We start from the raw sequence: 17,795 nt of genomic DNA on the forward strand, positions 1-17,795 counted from the left end.
TTAGAGCTGGAACCCGTACTACTAAGTGAAGTATCCCAAGAATGGAAAAACAAGCACCAGATATATTCTCCAGCAAACTGGTATTAACTGAGTAGCACCTAAGTGGACACATAGGTACTACAGTAATAGGGTATTGGGCAGGTGGGAGGGGGGAGGGGGGCGGGTATATACATACATAATGAGTGAGATGTGCACCATCTGGGGGATGGTCATGATGGAGACTCGGACTTTTGGGGGGAGAGGGGGAAATGGGCATTTATTGAAACCTTAAAATCTGTACCCCCATAATATGCCGAAATAAAAAAAAAAAAAAAAGAGAATGAGACAAGGACAAACTAATGCAAGTAACATTTGAACCCAGTATACTGACAGCCTAAGAGGCTAACTCAGTAGTTGGTATCAGAATTGAATTGAATTGTAGGACACCAGTTGGTATCAGAAAATTGTTGCTGGAATACCACCATATAGACATAAAGGACAAAGGAAGGTTCTTCCTTATTGTATTAATAGAATGCCAAAGGACAAATGTGGAAGAAGTGATAGAGTTGAAAGACCAGAATTTCACAAATATCACAGTAACCTCACATCCAACGTTGAGGTCTATCTTACACTTAGAATGGCTGTTTTACTATGTATGATTTTGTAACATCTTCATGGGTCATTTGGAAAACTACTGGTTCATTGAGTTATGTAGATCTTTTAAATGCTGGCACATTTTACTATATAATAAAAAAAAATTCACAGTCTAAACAGTACCACCTGCCTCATAAGAAAAGTTTGTCAACATTGGGAAGCATCAAGTTCATGGTGGAAGATAAAAGTTTCCCAAAATTCTAGTTTTTGCTTAAAATTAAGCTTAAATTTCATTAGTGGCAACAAATTATCAATTGTTTTTCCTTAAGGTAACTTCATTTTTTTTGAAGAAAATATCTGCCAAATATCCAAGTCTGAATAACCAAATTTTGTTTTTCTTTAAAGTAAAAATAGTGTTCCATGAAAAGAGGCTAGTTCAATAAACAACTCAACCACACACCTTAATTACCACAATACTTCATTAGGCAGAAGAGGTTTAGGAATACTTCCCATTTCATCACCCAGAATATTAGAAAGATGTACCCAGGGTCAAATTAATACTTTTTTACTGTTTCATGATCTTCAGTGAAACTGGCTTTCTATTCTTTCCTGTGAGTGCATGGTGGTGACATATACAGTAACTATGGACACAGTTTGGCGCTACTCTCTTAATTCATAATAATATGCAAGCAGTTTTCCCACCATTTCTTTCACACCAATAGTGCAAATGTAACAGAGTAGGGGGAAAAAATCACATAATGTTGTGTATTATTATGAAAATAGTTTTATCTTTGCAGACCCCTGAAAGGGGACTGGGGACCCCCAAAGGACCACAGACCACACTGAGAAATGCTACACAACAGTGTTTCTTACATTACAAATTTATAGTTCTGTCAGAATGTTAGGTTATGCTAGAAGTCATTAAACAACTCTGAAAACATTTCCTATTACAGAATAAAACCAGATAAACACAACATCATATGTAACTTTTAAAAATTTCACTGTTTTTCTAAACTTGAACACTGTAAAATTTATCGTTAAATAATATGTAACAAAGACCAAGCTATTCAACACTCAAGCATTTTTCTCATATTCTAAAGTAAATACTTTATAAATATTATTTAACTAAAAACAGTTTTTACTAAGAGTCTTAATATATGTTTCAGTCTTTATTCATTTTCTTTATAAAGACCACCTTCACATGAACTATAAGATGTGTCTCTTCATAAAGCTGTGTATCATTCAGTGTCATGCAATATATATTTTTTAAAGTACATTGCTAAATACCTTCTCCCTGGAAAGGTTTTCCAAATGTGAAGACAGACCATTTATTTCCTTGTCTTTCTCTGCCAACTGAAGCTGCATAAAGAAAGAAACTATCATTAATTTTTTCCATTTTCTACTCCCTCCTTACACTGAGCTCTAATTTATGCTATTCTATAAAAATAATTCTTATTACCAAATCTATGTATTTTCCTCAGTTCTTATTCTTTGACTTCTCTAAATTACTCATCATTATAGACCAACTTCCCTTATTCTTAAAACTATTTATATTTCCTGGGTATATGTGAAACTGCATCAATATTGTCATCCTTCTACTAAAGCTCAGAAACTATGTCAAAGTACTTCTTCCCTTCTCCTTTTCCCCCACTCCCCAACACTTTCAATCTCTAAGCCATTCATTCATTCAAAAATCACTCACTGATCACCTATTATAGCATAAGCATTAATGGATACAAATAAAAGTAAAAACATTCTTCAATAGTTCCCTAAAGATGTCTTTCAAAGCTTCTTTTGTAGACTCATGTCCTATTCAATGGTAAGTGATCAGGGAAGGTACCCAAAAGGAGGTGGCTATTATCAATTCATTCTAAGAATATGTTCACCTGATTCCCTCACCTTCAAACCCTTCCCACCTATAAATCTTCTTCAGTGCTACCAAATTATTAGGTCAATAAATATGAAATGTCTGATTTCGAATCAAAAGTTTAGTTTATTATTTCTCAAACAAGAAGCAGTATAATTAAGCAAAGTATGCACCTAAACTATCAACACAGTTTTGCCAACTGAACAGCGGCTTGTTGATGCCAGCAGTGAGGAAGCCTAGAGAGTGAGTGGCAATGAAATCACGAAAGGCATTTCCACAACTTGAGAACTGAATATTTGTCCCTGCAAGAAGTGGTCCAAAGTGTGGAAGAAGTGGTAGTCAGTTGGTGCAAGGTCTGATGAATACAGTGGATGACAGAATTTCTACGCCCTACCTCTGTAGTCTGAGCAGTATTGTTTGTGCAACATGTGGTCGAGTGTTGTCTTGCAAGAGGATTGGCCTGTCTCTATCGACCAATCTCAGATGCTTAATTGCAAGCATCCTGATCATTTCGTCCAACTGGTTGCAGCAGACATCTGCTGTAATCGACTGACCAGGTTTCATGAAACTGTAGTGGATAATACCAGCACTGGACTACCAAATAGACACCATTAATTTTTTTTGATGAATATTCGGTTTTGGACGTGTTCAAGCACTTCATCTTTATTCAACCATTGTGATGAACACTTGTGATTGTCAAAAAGAATCCATTTTTATCACATCACAACATGGTGTAGAAATGGTTCGCCTTTATGTCGTGACGGCAAAGAAAAGCAAGCTTTGAGATGATTTTTCTGCCGATGCTCCTTTAATTCATGCAGAACCCATCTATCCAGCTACTTTAACTTGCCCATTTGTTTCAAATGGTCCAATATTGTTGGCATAGTACTGTCCAACCTGCTGCTAATTCACGCATAAGCTGAGATGGATTTGCTTCCACTACAGCTTTCAGTGCATCATTATCCACATTTCAGGTTGTCCACGTGGCTCATTTTCAAGATTAAAATCACCAGAATGGAACTTCTCAAACAATCAATGTACTACTGTGCATTCATTAGCCACATCCTCCCCCAAACACTCTGTTGACATTTCAAGCTATCTATGCAGCACTGGTTCCAGGATGGAACTCACATTCAAAAATAACACGAATATTTTACTTATCTATGGTTTAACAAAAATTGTTCTAAAAAAATCTGAAAGATGATCACAAGCCAAAACGTGTGTTTGAAAAATGAAGATGTATCTTCACAATAAAAATAAAACAAGAAGTGTCAAGGTGAGATGTCAGAAATATCAACTGTCAAATTTAGTACTTAAGGAAATGGGACATTTCATACTCAATAACCTAGTATTTTCAAAAGAATCACCCTAGTTGGATCCTTTTTATCCTAGAAAATTCTTAACAGCACCTAGCACCCAAATTCCATTTTAGGCCTTACAAAATCTGGCTTCAAGCTATCATTCAAGTCTAATCACAGATATTAAAGTCCTGTTTCTCAAGATTGATCACAGGCCGGGCACGGTGGCTCATGCCTGTAACCCTAGCATTCTGAGACGCCAAGGCGGGTGGATTGTTTGAGCTCAGGAGTTCAAGACCAGCCTGAGCAAGAGCGAGACCCTGTCTCTACTAAAAACAGAAAGAAATTAGCTAGACAACTAAAAATAGAGAGAAAAAGTAGCCGGGCATGGTGGCACATGCCTGTAGTCCCAGCTACTCAGGAGGGTGAGGCAGGAGGAGACCAGGAGTTTGAGGTTGCTATGAGCTAGGCTGATGCCACAGCACTCTAGCCTGGGCAACGGAGTAAGACTGTCTCAAAAAAAGAAAAAAGATTGATCACAGTTTCCAGACTACGCTTTCCACTTTTGACCTCCAAACCTGTCTTAAAGCATTTCCATCTTCTGAGAATGCTGCGACTTTCTTTTCCTAGCTCTGTTTCTTCTCCCCTCCAGTCTGGTCTTTCAAAAGTCTAGTTTCTCCATAATGTCTTCTGCCTAAATATGCAATTGGGAACAACTCTAAGGTACTAAAACTTATCAATCATGTGAATCTTTAGCACATTTTGCCTTATCTGGTCACTGTTAGTCCTGTTAAAACAGTATAAAATATGCAAAGAGACACTAAATAAAAAGCCAACCACATTTACCAGCTACATAATCTTAAATACACTGTTGACCCTCAATGCTCACTTTACCATTAATGAAATAAAAATATTATCTCTTTAGCTTCCCATGGTTTGACATATGATTGCCTAAGGTAGTAAATATGAAAGCTTGTGAATACTACCATAATACTTCTTGTAATCTTTACTAGATTACATTAATAATAAACTCCTTAAATATAGTACTGTGCCTTATATGATCACCCATATAATAGCTAACACAAGTGCTTTTTATGTATAATAGCCTTCAATAAATATTTACTAAATCATTTTTCTGGTCAATAGCAAAAAAATTTTTTCATTTAACTTTATGACTCACACTTGATAACTAATAAAGGAAGTTGAGAGTTGTTGAAAATATCCACAGGAATCCTAGAAATAATACACTGATCAAATAAAAGTTTCAAAACATCATTCTAAAAATAAATGAAGGTTTAAAATTACCAGTAAAATTACCTTAGCCTGTCATGTGCCACCCTCTCCAGCCCCTACAGAGGAAACCTAAAGGAATTCTAATTTAAAACTCAGATTACAGATATAGTTAGTTATAATATAGCAAACTTAAATCATTTAGAACTTCCTGGTCTTCCGTCACAAAAAAAATGTAAATTTTATTTTGATATATAAATATCTTAAAATAGACCAAATTATACTTTATTCCTTAGAAGGAAGGTATATTTCTACTTATTAATTAGCTAGACAGCCTGTTAATTTTTTCTCTTTCTTATAGATAACACTTATCATTTTGGTTTGTCACCTTATGTTATATTGGCAAAAATAATTTTCATTACTTAAGATTATATCACTTACTTTGCAGTATTTCATTTAGGATCACAGTAATACACTTGGGTAACAAATTTTAAAACTAACAAAAGCTTTTAAAAATTATTGATGATATGTTATTATACTCTAAAAATGGGTCAAAGCCCTAAAATAATTTTATAAACCCATTCATGTTTATTTCCACATGAACAAGAGGAAAATGAAATAAGTTTTCACCTTTAAAAATAAACACAACTAAAAGACAATTTTATTATAATAGCTATCTTAATCCACGAAATTAAAGCAACAGCAGCAATGTATATGGGTATCAATTTTCTCAGTGCATAGTTAATGAACTATATTCACATAACTAAATATATATTACATGTTTAAGAAAATATGTAATATATCTCAATTATCTCAATTATAAACTATGTCAATTATCCATACTAAAAGTGTAAATTACAGTAATAAAAATTACAGATAACACATTTTCAAAAGTACCAGCTACTATGCCTCAAGTTGACATACAATGAGTACCAAACTTACTTTATAACTGTCCTCCACTTCAGCTAGTTCAAGTTTTACATCCTCAGCAATTTTCACTTGTTCTTTCCATTTCAGCTCCATTTTTGCAAGTTCATCAGCATATTTATTGCATTTTGCTTTCTCATCCTAAATGAAATTAGCATAATTACCAAAAGATTTTAAATCCATATAAAGCAAACATACTTAGTTATGTGCTGAGTATTTACTATAACATTGTTGCAATAGTATAAAAACTGAAATAATCAAATGCCTATTAATAGAAAACAGGATAAATCATCTTATATTCACAAAATAAAATAGTATACATCTATTTTTTAAAAATAAGATAGATGTACAAGTTTATAAGGAAAAAAATGCCAAGATACATTAACTAAAAACAGCAAGTTGCAAAAACAAAATATATGGTATTAACCCATTTTTGTTTATAAGTTGTTTTCTACAATTATATATGATATGTCAGTGTTGTGTAGAAAAATATAAGCCAAAATATTAACAGCTCTTATCTCTGGAGATCAAGATCATGGAGGTACTTTTTACCATTTCTTTTATTTCTGTAACACCATTACACTTCATAAGTATATATTACTTTTGCAAAGGGAGGAAATAAACATCATATATTTATAATTAATGCTGTTATTTCCAGGCATTGATAAATGAAACTCTGGGATTTCCTGACCCAGATAATTTCTGGGTTGACTTCTTATACATTGCTCTTCTCTATAACCCAGATCATCATAAAGAAGGAGTTACAAATCATGACAAAAAAAGTAAATGAGCCAATTTCATTTGGGAAAGTTTAGAAATTGCTTTATAAATGGAGGAGAAAAAAAGACTTTTTAGTAAACAATACTAAATTAACTGAATATCAGTTCCATACATTCCATACTTCACACCACACACAAAAATTAACTCAAAATGGTTCACAGACCTAAATGTAAAACCTGACTACAAAACTTCTAGAAGACATCATAGGAGAATATCTTTATCACCTTTGATTAGGCAAATGTTTCTTAGAACACAAAAACACAAAACATTAAAAAAACTGATAAATATTACTTTATCAAAATTAAAATTTTGCTTTCCTAAAAACATCATTAAGTAAATGAAAAGGCAAGCCACAAACTGGGAAAAAATATTCACCACACATGTATCAGGCAAAAGACTTGTAACCAGAATAAAAACATTTACAACTCAAGATGAACTCAATTTTTTAAATGGCAAAAGATTTGACCACACACAAAAAGAAGATAGACAAATGGCCAATAAGCACGAAAGGAAAGATATTAAACATCATGTCATCATGGAAATGCAAATTAAAACCACGATGAGATATCACTATACACACACACTAGACTGGCTATGTAAAATAGTACAACCACCTTGCAAAGCAGTTCAATAGCAGTTCAAAGCAGTTACACATTCACCTACCATACCACCCAGGCATTTCATTCCTATTCACCCAAGAGAAACAAAGCCCATATGTCCATAAAAAGACTTGGATACAAATGTTCTTAGCAGCTTTATTTGTAACAGCCAAAACAACTTCAAATGCCCATCAACTGATAACTTGATAAACAAATGATATAACCATATAATGGGTTATAACCTCAGGAATGAACAATGAAAAGGAATGAACAATATAAGCAACAATATGGATAAATCTCAAAAATAACTGTGCTCAAACAGGGCAGGGGGGGAGGTACATACTGTATAACTTCATTTTATAAAATTGTACTAAAGGTAGGCTAATTAATAGTAGCAGAAAATAGGACAATGGCTTCCTAGAGATGGGGATAGAGATGTGTTGCAAATAAGTACAAAAAAGTACTGGGAGGTGATGAATATGTTATCTTGACATGGCAACGATAGTTTCTGTGTACATCAAAACTGATCATATCAGCATACTTACATGAGTGAAAAAAAAAAAACTGATCAAATTGCACCCTTCAAATTATGTGCAGTTCTATAGATTTCAATTGTATTTCAATACAGTTGTTTTAAAAATGCACCTTTAGGAAGGATTTTGCTTAAAGGGACATTATTCTATCTTCTTTTCAGTAACATTTCTATATAATAAAAATTTTTACAAATATTCATCCAGAATTATTTCATCCTTAATAAGCAACTATTAATACACTGAACTCAAGGGTAAAACTGTTCTAATCAATTCTTCTACAGAAGGATTCTCTCAAGCAAAAAAAAAAAAGCTCACTTTAAAAGTTTAAAAGATTTTATTATTTACAAGCAACATATTTTCAATTAATTACTATGGTAACACTGAGCTAATGTGTGAACTTTATTCCAATGCTCTAAAACACACCCTTCCCTACCCACCCACCCCCAAATACACATAACACCCCAAACCATTTAATTAAACAAAAATCACAAACACAAAACATTGTTTCCTCTATACTCCAAATCAGATATAAAGGAGAAACATTTTGCCTTGTCCTTAAATATTCTAGGAGTGAATGCTACCATGAAGGTTGCAAAACTGAAGTTTGAATGATTCTGTTTAAAATAAACAAAATAAATAACACCATAAGGGACAACTCATTTGGTTAACATTCCCTTTTTCCACTGTGCAAATCTGGTCACTTTCAGATGTAAAATTATTTACTATTATTACAGTAAATTTAAAAAGAAGGTGGGGCTCTCACACCTGTACTACTAGCACTTTCAGATGCCTAGGGGGGAGGATCACTTGAAGCCAGGAGTATAAGACTAGCCTGGGCAACATATCAAGACTCCCTCTCTACAAAAAAAAATTAGCTGGGTATGGTGGAGCACACCTGTAGTCACAGCTATTTGGGAGGTTGAAATGGGAGGATCACTTGAGCCCACGAGTTGAAGCTTGCAGTGAGCTATGGTTGCACCACCGCACTCCAGCTTGGGCAACAAAGCAAGACCCTGTCTCTTAAAAAAATAAAAAACACAGTGGCTCACACCCATAATCCTAGCACTTTGAGAGGCCTAGGAGGGAGGATTGCTTGAAGCCAGGAGCTGGAGACCAGCCTGAGCAAGAGCAAGACTCTGTCTCTACTAAAAATAGAAAAAATTAGCTGGGCTTGGTGGCATTTGTCTGTAGTCTCAGCTACTGGGGAAGCTGAGGCAGGGGAACTACTTGAGCTTAGGAGTTTGAGGTTGCAGTGAGGTATGATGCACCACACTCTAGCCCAGGCAACAGAGTGAGACCCTGCCTCAATCAATAAATCAATCAAAATAAAAAATAAAATAAAAAGAACACTTCTCTTTTATGAAGTTCAAATATTTCCCATGAATTTTGGTAATAAAAAGACACAATAATTTCCAACCTCAATTAATTACCTGCCCATTAGCCAAACAAGAACATTTTATTGGGTAAACAGAAAATGACTTCAGGATCATGATTTTACACACAACAGCCTGTATGAACAGGTACATAAAACACCCCCATCATCATCCCAAACACAAAAGCAAAACTAACACTACATGCAAATGGAAAAGAAACCCCAGGATACCAATCACACAGAACAAGAAAGACAAGTTAATGCATTTACATTTGATAAATCTATCATTCACTTACAAGGGAGCTAACTTACCTGCAAAAGTTGTTTACATTTATTATACTTTTCTGTTTTGTCAGCAATTTCTTTGGTCATTTCACAGACGTGCCCCTTTGTTATCACATCAAACTGTGTCTCTGCTATAATGAGGCAGAAAGTAAGATTGTTAAAAAGTATTTTGCCACTTATATTATATCCTCCTGTTAAGGATAATTTAAAGGTCAGTATATTGTGAAATATAATAAATGGAATGAAGGACAGAAACATCTATTCATATCTTAAATAAACAAAAAAGGATACATAAACTCTAGGTGAAGAGTTTTTAAATGTCAGTTTTAACCAGATTCAAGTTCACATTCAATAATGAAAGGGTCTTTAATTTTTTTAATTGGCTCAAAATAGTTCCAAAATGGCAGAAAAATTGTTTTTATATAACTGAATAAGGAGTAGTAGTAAAGCCATACTCTTTGAGAATACATTTTTTTTTAAGAGCCAGAGTTTCACTATGTTACCCAGGCAGGCCTCCAATTCTTGGGCTCAAGAGATCCTGCAGCCTCAGCTGCCAAAGAGCTGAGATTACAGGCATGAGTCAATGTGCGTGGCTAAGAATACATTTTAAATCATTCTTCTAGTCCTTCATAACCATCCACTAAGTCTTTTATTAAGTAAATACTCTATCATATTACGTACTATGGAAGATACACAGAAATGGAAAGCTGGATTCTGACTCATAGAGGCTGAACCTACTTAAATATTTAATAGGATATTTACATTTTAAAAGATTTAAATATCAATTACCCCACACACTAAACAAGGAAATACTCTTTCTCTGGTACTTACTTTCATTACTGTCAAATTTATATAAAAGTGAAAAAAAAATTAGGACAGGTGAAAACCTAGAGTTAATTCAAACTTTCATGTTATTCATACAATTCAACTATGGCTCCCTAATCTGTTCTATAAGTTAATTAAAAAACTAATAAAAATTTAACTCATCAGCTAACAGGTAAAATAATGAAGGAAGAAGTACAAAAACACCAGAGAAACATGAGAAGAATAGGGGATTCCCTGCCCCCATCAAATTATAAAATTAAAATGCCACAGATAATATGCTTCAAAATTCCATAGATTTAATGGAATAAAAAGTAAAACTTGAATTCTTGGCTTTTGTCCTATATAACCCGAATGAGTACTTACAAGCACTAGCTCATTTCTAACACTTTGAATATTTTCATGAAGATAAATATTTGCACTCATTTTGTATATCACCACATGCATGACTTTATTTTATATTTATACCCTTATTTTCCCTTTGCCTTGATTCCCTCACTCATGAGGATATTTAATAAGCGCCCTGAAATTCTTACACATGGAAGGCGGCGTGTAAATAAGTATCTTTAAGGAAGGACACCCTACACAAAAAGTCTGAAAGATTTTTACCTGTAGAAGAAGGTGACAGCTTTACATCCATAGCAGAGGCAGAAGTGGCTGGGTCTGTGTTTATTGAAGCATCATTCACTTTCTGCTGATGCACAATTTTCTTTGTGAAGATACTACTATTATTGGCCTATTCAAAATGTTAATAATAAATTGTTCAATGAAGTCACTGAATGAGTCATATTTCCTTCTTGCAATAACTACGTAATAATAATCATAAAAGGAAGTCCTAAAAAGTCCACAAAGCTGCTTTTGTCTTAAAAGCCAACAAAGACTAAAGTTATACACATCAACTTCCTAACTGACCTAAATGTTGCAGAAGAGAAATACTTTATTTTGCTTGTTCTTGTGAAATCATCAAAATACCACCAAAATTGGTCATTCATAGAAATCTCAAAATCTCATATTACAAAGTCATAATGGGTTCAAAAGGCCCCAAACCAAAATCTATACATGTGGGTCATATTTAAAAAGTATAATTTTTTTTGCCACAAAAGCCTTCCTACTTTACCACATGCATTCCTTGCTTCTTTACCTCCTTTCAGATTTCAAAATGACCAGGAAAATATAATCTGTATCATATAAGAAAACTGCGGTAACAGTTGCAAGTCCAAATTTTAAATATGTTTCTTCTATAATACATTTCCAGGAGTTCTTCATATAGTAAGCCTTGTATTTAAGGACCCATATTAAAATGCACATATCTCAAAACAAAACTATTTTCTCTGCTTTATTACAAATCTGCCTACTTAATCTCAAATGGAATACAAAATAATTATCTAACACTCTAACTCTTCCTAATCTAGTGGACATGAGTAGGATCCAAGAATTCACCAACAACAACTGAAAAAAACACCTAATACCACAGGATAATCAATGGTGAACTACCCCAGAGAAGTCAAGTGTCATTGTCACAAGAGAGATTCAATAATATGTACTGAGATTTAAGTGACAAAGACATTTATCAAGAATTTAAAAGAAAATGGTCTAGGAAATAGGGCTCTCTCTCTCTCCTGTGTTTTTCCTTGCTGCTTATACCCTTGCTTCCTTTGTTGGTTGTCCAGTAAGTAAGAATTCTAGATTTTTTTTTAAAAAAAGAGTTGCGATTATAATATTAGGCCAAAGGCTTGAAATCAAGCAGAGATAAATTATATTTAAAAGGTTGATATTTGAAATATAATTTGACTTGCGAACAAAAATATTGATACAGAAAATATGTTACTTTGTATGAATTCAATGATACTTACTGATTGGTCTGAAAGTTTATTTATTTGTTTTTGAAGCCTCTGGCATTCCTTAAATTTTTCTTTGTAATGATCCGCAGCCATCTGAAGACGAAGTTTCAGATCTTCAACTTCTCTTCTCAGTTCGTGTTCCAGAGTATCAGTCTTTTCCTAAGAAAGAAACAAACACTCTAAGAGAAAAATGAAAAGCTGATACCTCATAATGTCACAGTAAATCCCAACTTTATTTTCACTTTTCTATGGCGTTTAATTTTTATTTGTTTCAGGATTATAAACACAGAGCAATATTAGTTCTCCTAATAAATCTAGCTTTATATTCTTAGGACTAAGGTTCGTTAAAAAACTAGAGAAAAATAAGCCACCTCCTGAGGAGCAATTATTCTTCTCTTAAATAACCATAATACCATTTTATACAGCTAGTAAATAAGAAATTCCAAACAAAGCAATATATATTAATACCTGACATCAATACATTTAATTAATAGAGCAACTTTTACTAACCATTAGGAATTTTGTTTATAGAAGTTTTTCTTAAAGCACACATTAATTTCAACCCAAGAAATTATAATGACTAAACAAAATGAATAGCAATTTAAAATCCTCTGATAAGGAATCTGGCCTTATTTTAACACAATTTACTCTTTTGTGAGCTTTTAGTGGTTTTTTCCATCAAAATGAAATTTCAAAATTAACTTGCTTTACCTGATCTTTTTTCATAGCATTTAGTTTAAGTTCTGCCACTGCATCGGCTAACTGCTTTTTCACTTTCTCATTTTCCAAGCGTGCAGTATGTAGATCTGCCATTGTTCTGTCTCGCACATTTACAGCATCACTTAGTTCTTTAGTCAAAAAGACAACTTTTTGCCGAGTTGCCTGAACCTGTTCCTCTGCTTTACGAAGTTGCTCCTTTAAAAAAAATGTATCTTCCTGAAGAAAGCAGATAAATGTATTTGTAATTAAACTATTCAAATAAAAAACAGAAGCAGAAAACAATTTTTACATATATTTCAACAGATCCAAACGTTTAAATATTGCTTTTCTATTAAAAACTTGGAGTACATGTCTATAAAAAATTTAAGAGGTGACTTTGTTTTAGATTCCCCATATAACCACTCTAAGTACTCGGTATCATTGCTATTACTTTATACATGAGGAAATAAAAGTACAGGATGTCAGGCAACACACAGTACTTAAAGATCTGGCTAACCTGAGGCTCAAATGAAAGATCCTGTCCCCTGGAATCTCTCCAGCTGAAACTACTGACCCTCATTTTTTATAATCACCAGTAAAAATAATTTCAAAAACTTCTCTATAACACTGCAAATGTCGGTTCAAAGAGGTTTCTTACTTTCTAACCTAAAAGACATCCAATACAATATTAATCTACCATTTCAGATCATTATGAAAACACAGAAACAATTTAGGCATTAGTTCTAATAACAAAATAGTGATATACCAATAGTAAAGATTAGGTACTGGAAAGATGAAAAATAATCAGCACCTCTTAATAAATCTAAAAGTATCTTTAAAAAGTTAAAATTGCCATGATGAAATTATTTCCTTTAATATTAACAAGACATTATGAACACAGTAAATACAGTTTTTTCAACTTTCCTGTTTCTAATTTCAGTACTAAAAATAATGCAAAATCAGAAAAATTGCAACCCAATTTTGGTTTTTAAATTGTTAGCCCCAGGCCCGATGCGGTGGCTCACGCCCTGTAATCCTAGCACTCTGGGAGGCCGAGGCAGGTGGATTGCCCAAGGTCAGGAGTTCGAAACCAGCCTGAGCAAGAGTGAGACCCCATCTCTACTAAAAATAGAAAGAAATTAATTGGCCAACTAAAAATGTATAGAGAAAAAATTATCCAGGCATGGTGGCACATGCTTGTAGTCCCAGCTACTCAGGAGGCTGAGACAGAAGGATCGCTTGAGCCTAGGAGTGTGAGGTTGCTATGAGCTAGGCTGACGCCACGGCACTCTAGCCCAGGCAACAGAGTTAGACTCTGTCTCAAAAAACAAAACAAATATACATACACATAACTATAACATTGTGTACCCATAATTAAATATAAAAAAATTTTAAATAAAAAAATGAACTTGTGATCTTTTACTACCCCTGGATCAAAAAATTTTAGAGGTAACATAAAAATTAATTTGGGATAATTTGAATGTGGACTAACCATATATGAGAATGAATATTATTCTATCAGTGTCACATTCTTAGGTGTGATAATGATATTAGTGTTATACGGAAGAATATACTAGTTCATGAGAGAGAAATGCTAAGTATTCAGAGGGAATTATGATGCCTGCAAATGACTTGCAAATGGCTCAGGAAAAAAGGCATATAAATGGGGGAGATAAAACAAAGAATGATAAAATATTTTAGGGTACATAGGTATTCATTGTTCTGTTTTTTCACATTTTTTGTAGGTTTGAACTTTTTCAAAAAAAAGATTGGAGGGGATTAAAAATAAAAATAATCATATTGCACACATTTAATAGAGATGTGTTTTGCAATCTTCAAATACATATTGTAAAAGTACTTACTTTACTTGAGTTTGTATGCATAAAAGTCCTTTGCAGATTTTCCTTTTCAGCCAAACAAAACTGCAGTCTGCCAATCTCTTCTTTGAAGTGAGTAATCATGCTTTCTTTGTTCCCATCTAAATTCTTTAAAGTCTGGACTTCTGACATAAGCTTGGTGTTTTCTATTTCTGTATTCTTCAAATGTACCTATAAAGTGTTTGAAAATGTCAAGAATATACTTTCTAATTTGATAATCTAAGTTAGTCAAAATTCAAAATACCATTATCTATAACCCCAAAATAATCAAAGGACAGAAAAGACACACTGTCAGGAGACCCAGGTTCTGCCAAACGATTAGCTAAAGCATGTTAAGAGCAAACACGGCTTTCCTAAGTTTTTTTATTTTCCATAAAGATATCTAAGTTCTAACTGTAATACCTGGTCTCTACAGTCTTTTCCTGTGATATAATGATTTCAGATTCTCTTTAACAATACAAATGGATTTGGTTGCTCTTTTGGGGAAACAAATTATGTTACAGGCATATTTAAACATGAAGGCATGACTACATTCTGGAAAACCAGACGGGGTACATTCAAAAACATCACACAATTCAATTTTTCTGCATGTGAAAAGTATTAATACTATGTCATTTACTTCCCATGTGCCTATAAATACATATGTTGACTAATCAAACTATATTGATTATCTCATGAACTCTGGCAGCTCCTGATTTGCTCCTAATAGACATACAAATCAAATTCTATTAACTGGAATTATAAAGAGGACAGACTAGTGTCCACTATCAAGCATTATTTTGCTTTGGTTAAGAGTATTAGAGAGAAATGAATTGATACCATTCTTGCACTTTACTCTTTAAACATATGGAATTCTAAAGAACTAATTCCTGTTCACAAGGATGGAATACAACTCCTGATTCTCTGAAGGTGTCAACAGCCAACACCTCTGCAGCATCACTTTTAAAACACTATCTAATTTTCATAATCATCAGCTCATGAAAGTGACTTTACATGAAGGTGACTTAACTCAGAGTATTCTGGAAACTCCTCACCTGGAAATGCTTTCAGGAAATACTTATGAGCCTTAAGAAAATAAGTCTCTATTTGAACCTACATTATTGACAACTAAGTTAAGCACCCGATATTTCAGAATTGGTGAAAAAGAAAAATTTCAAAAGGTGAAGACTTATAAGCAGTGAGGATATTTTTGCAAAATGACAGTACCTGAAGATCATTCCAAAAGTCAAACTGTAAACATAATCATCACTGAAATAAATTAATGCTCTCCCCAAGGCATATATGTATGTTTTTAAAAGGACAAAATACCTGGTTATGTAAATTCTGATAAACAAGTATCTTGTTACCAATAAAACTCTCTGACTTATTATACAGTACCTGCTAAGTATCTAAAATAGCAGCAAATTAATTTCCTAAAAACTAACTTTTAGGGGTAATACAAGATGTGATGACTTTCTCCTTGCTCTCTCTGGGATCACTTACTCTCAGAGAAGTTGGCTGCCATGCTGTGAGGGTGTTCAAGCAGCCTATAGGAGAGACTATGAGAGAAGAGATGGAAGATCTCCTGCCAATAGCCATGTAAGTTAGCCATCATGAAAGCAGATCCTCTAGTTCCAATCAAGCCTTTAGGTCAGCAGTCCCCAACCTTTCTGGCACCAGTTTCATGGAAGACAATTTTTCCATGGATAAGGGGGGCGGGGGGGAATGGAGGGAGAGTAGGTAGATTCAGGATGATTCAAGTACATTACATTTACTGGGCACTTTATTATTATTACATTGTCACTTGCCACTCGCTGATAGGGTTTTGATATGAGTCTGCAAGAAATTGATTTGAGTCTGCAAGAAATTGATTTATTATGATCACCGTACAGTCAAACCTCTCTGCTAATGATAATCTGTATTTGCAGCCACTCCCCAGTGCTAGCATCACCACCTCAGATCATCAGGCATTAGATTCTCCAACTCCTTTGAGAAACTAATGCACTGATCTGACAGGACGCGGAACTCAGGCAGTGATGTGAGTGATGGGGAGCAGCTGTAAACACAGATGAAGCTTCTATCACTAGCCTGCCACCTCCTGCTGTGTGGCCTGGTTCCTAACCTGCCATAGACCAGGCCAGTACCAGTCCATGGCCCAGGGGTTGGGGACCGCAGCTTTAGGTGACTGCAGCCTTTGCTGACATCCTCACTGCAATTACATTAGCCATCAGGAGCCAGAGCCACTCAGTTAACCTGCTCCCAGATCCCTGACCTATAACTCTTAAGTTTTGAGGTAATTTGTTACTAAGCAATAGGTAATAAAAATATAAAGAATAAATTACCTTATAAAGTTCCTTCTCATCCTTCTCTGTCTTCAACTGACATTCAAGTTGTTCTCTTTCATGTTGTGCCTTCCTGAGTTTGTCTTTTAAACTGAGTTAAGATAAAGTAACATTAATACAGGGAAAAAAAAACCCACAAACCTGTTAAAACACTGAAGTTATTTTTAAAAAGCATCAGAAATACCTGTCTAACTCAGTTTCTTTTTCAATTGCTTTATGTGTCACTGATACAATATCTGCCTCAAGCTGGAGAGCTTTGGATGTAGCATCACTGTATCTCTTCTTAACCTCTTCATTTTCCATTTTTAAGGTCTGTGATACTTCAGTAAGAGCCTGAGAAACAAGGTATTTTGAGAAACACAGAAACATAATCAGTAAATATGTGTACCTTTTTAACACTATGCATTCTTAAAGTTTTATTCCCATATTTGTCCCCTCCAAAATTTATAAGCTGTGACTACCAAATAAACCTGAAATTCTAACATACATTTAAATTTTCAACATGTACCCTCATAAATATTTACAACTATATCCATACTTACTAAAAATGAAAGCTTAATTCAAAATGAATTTTCACATGCTAAATTAATCAATTATTAATTTATATGTGTTTCCTGCCCCCTTCAGACTTTTCATGTACCCTGATTGATGTTACTAACTTCTCCACCAGAGGGCAGGCAACGAAAATAAGAATAAAATTTAAAATTTTTTCTTTTTCTTTTTCACATCTCACTTTTCAATGTTACGCCAATGACAAATCAGGTCTCATGA

The 17,795-nt window shown here is 33.9% G+C and overlaps 1 protein-coding gene across 6 annotated transcripts in view; it reads right to left on the bottom strand.

Annotated features, from left to right (window-relative positions):
• The window catches only part of TAX1BP1 (Tax1 binding protein 1), an 85,014-nt gene that overhangs the window by 21,835 nt on the left and 45,384 nt on the right, over positions 1 to 17,795 (bottom strand). For all 6 annotated transcript variants that reach the window (XM_076006339.1, XM_012773389.3, XM_076006341.1 and 3 more), the window contains 9 exons: positions 17,209 to 17,357; positions 17,025 to 17,115; positions 14,689 to 14,874; positions 12,839 to 13,063; positions 12,140 to 12,286; positions 10,896 to 11,022; positions 9,492 to 9,595; positions 5,911 to 6,036; positions 1,861 to 1,932 (listed from right to left, as the gene is read on the bottom strand). In XM_076006339.1, coding sequence (XP_075862454.1) covers positions 1,861 to 1,932; positions 5,911 to 6,036; positions 9,492 to 9,595; positions 10,896 to 11,022; positions 12,140 to 12,286; positions 12,839 to 13,063; positions 14,689 to 14,874; positions 17,025 to 17,115; positions 17,209 to 17,357 — 1,227 coding nt within the window. The remainder of the gene's footprint in view (positions 1 to 1,860; positions 1,933 to 5,910; positions 6,037 to 9,491; positions 9,596 to 10,895; positions 11,023 to 12,139; positions 12,287 to 12,838; positions 13,064 to 14,688; positions 14,875 to 17,024; positions 17,116 to 17,208; positions 17,358 to 17,795) is intronic.

This window comes from Microcebus murinus, chromosome 9 (genome assembly GCF_040939455.1).
Source record: "Microcebus murinus isolate Inina chromosome 9, M.murinus_Inina_mat1.0, whole genome shotgun sequence".
Lineage (NCBI taxonomy): Eukaryota > Metazoa > Chordata > Mammalia > Primates > Cheirogaleidae > Microcebus > Microcebus murinus.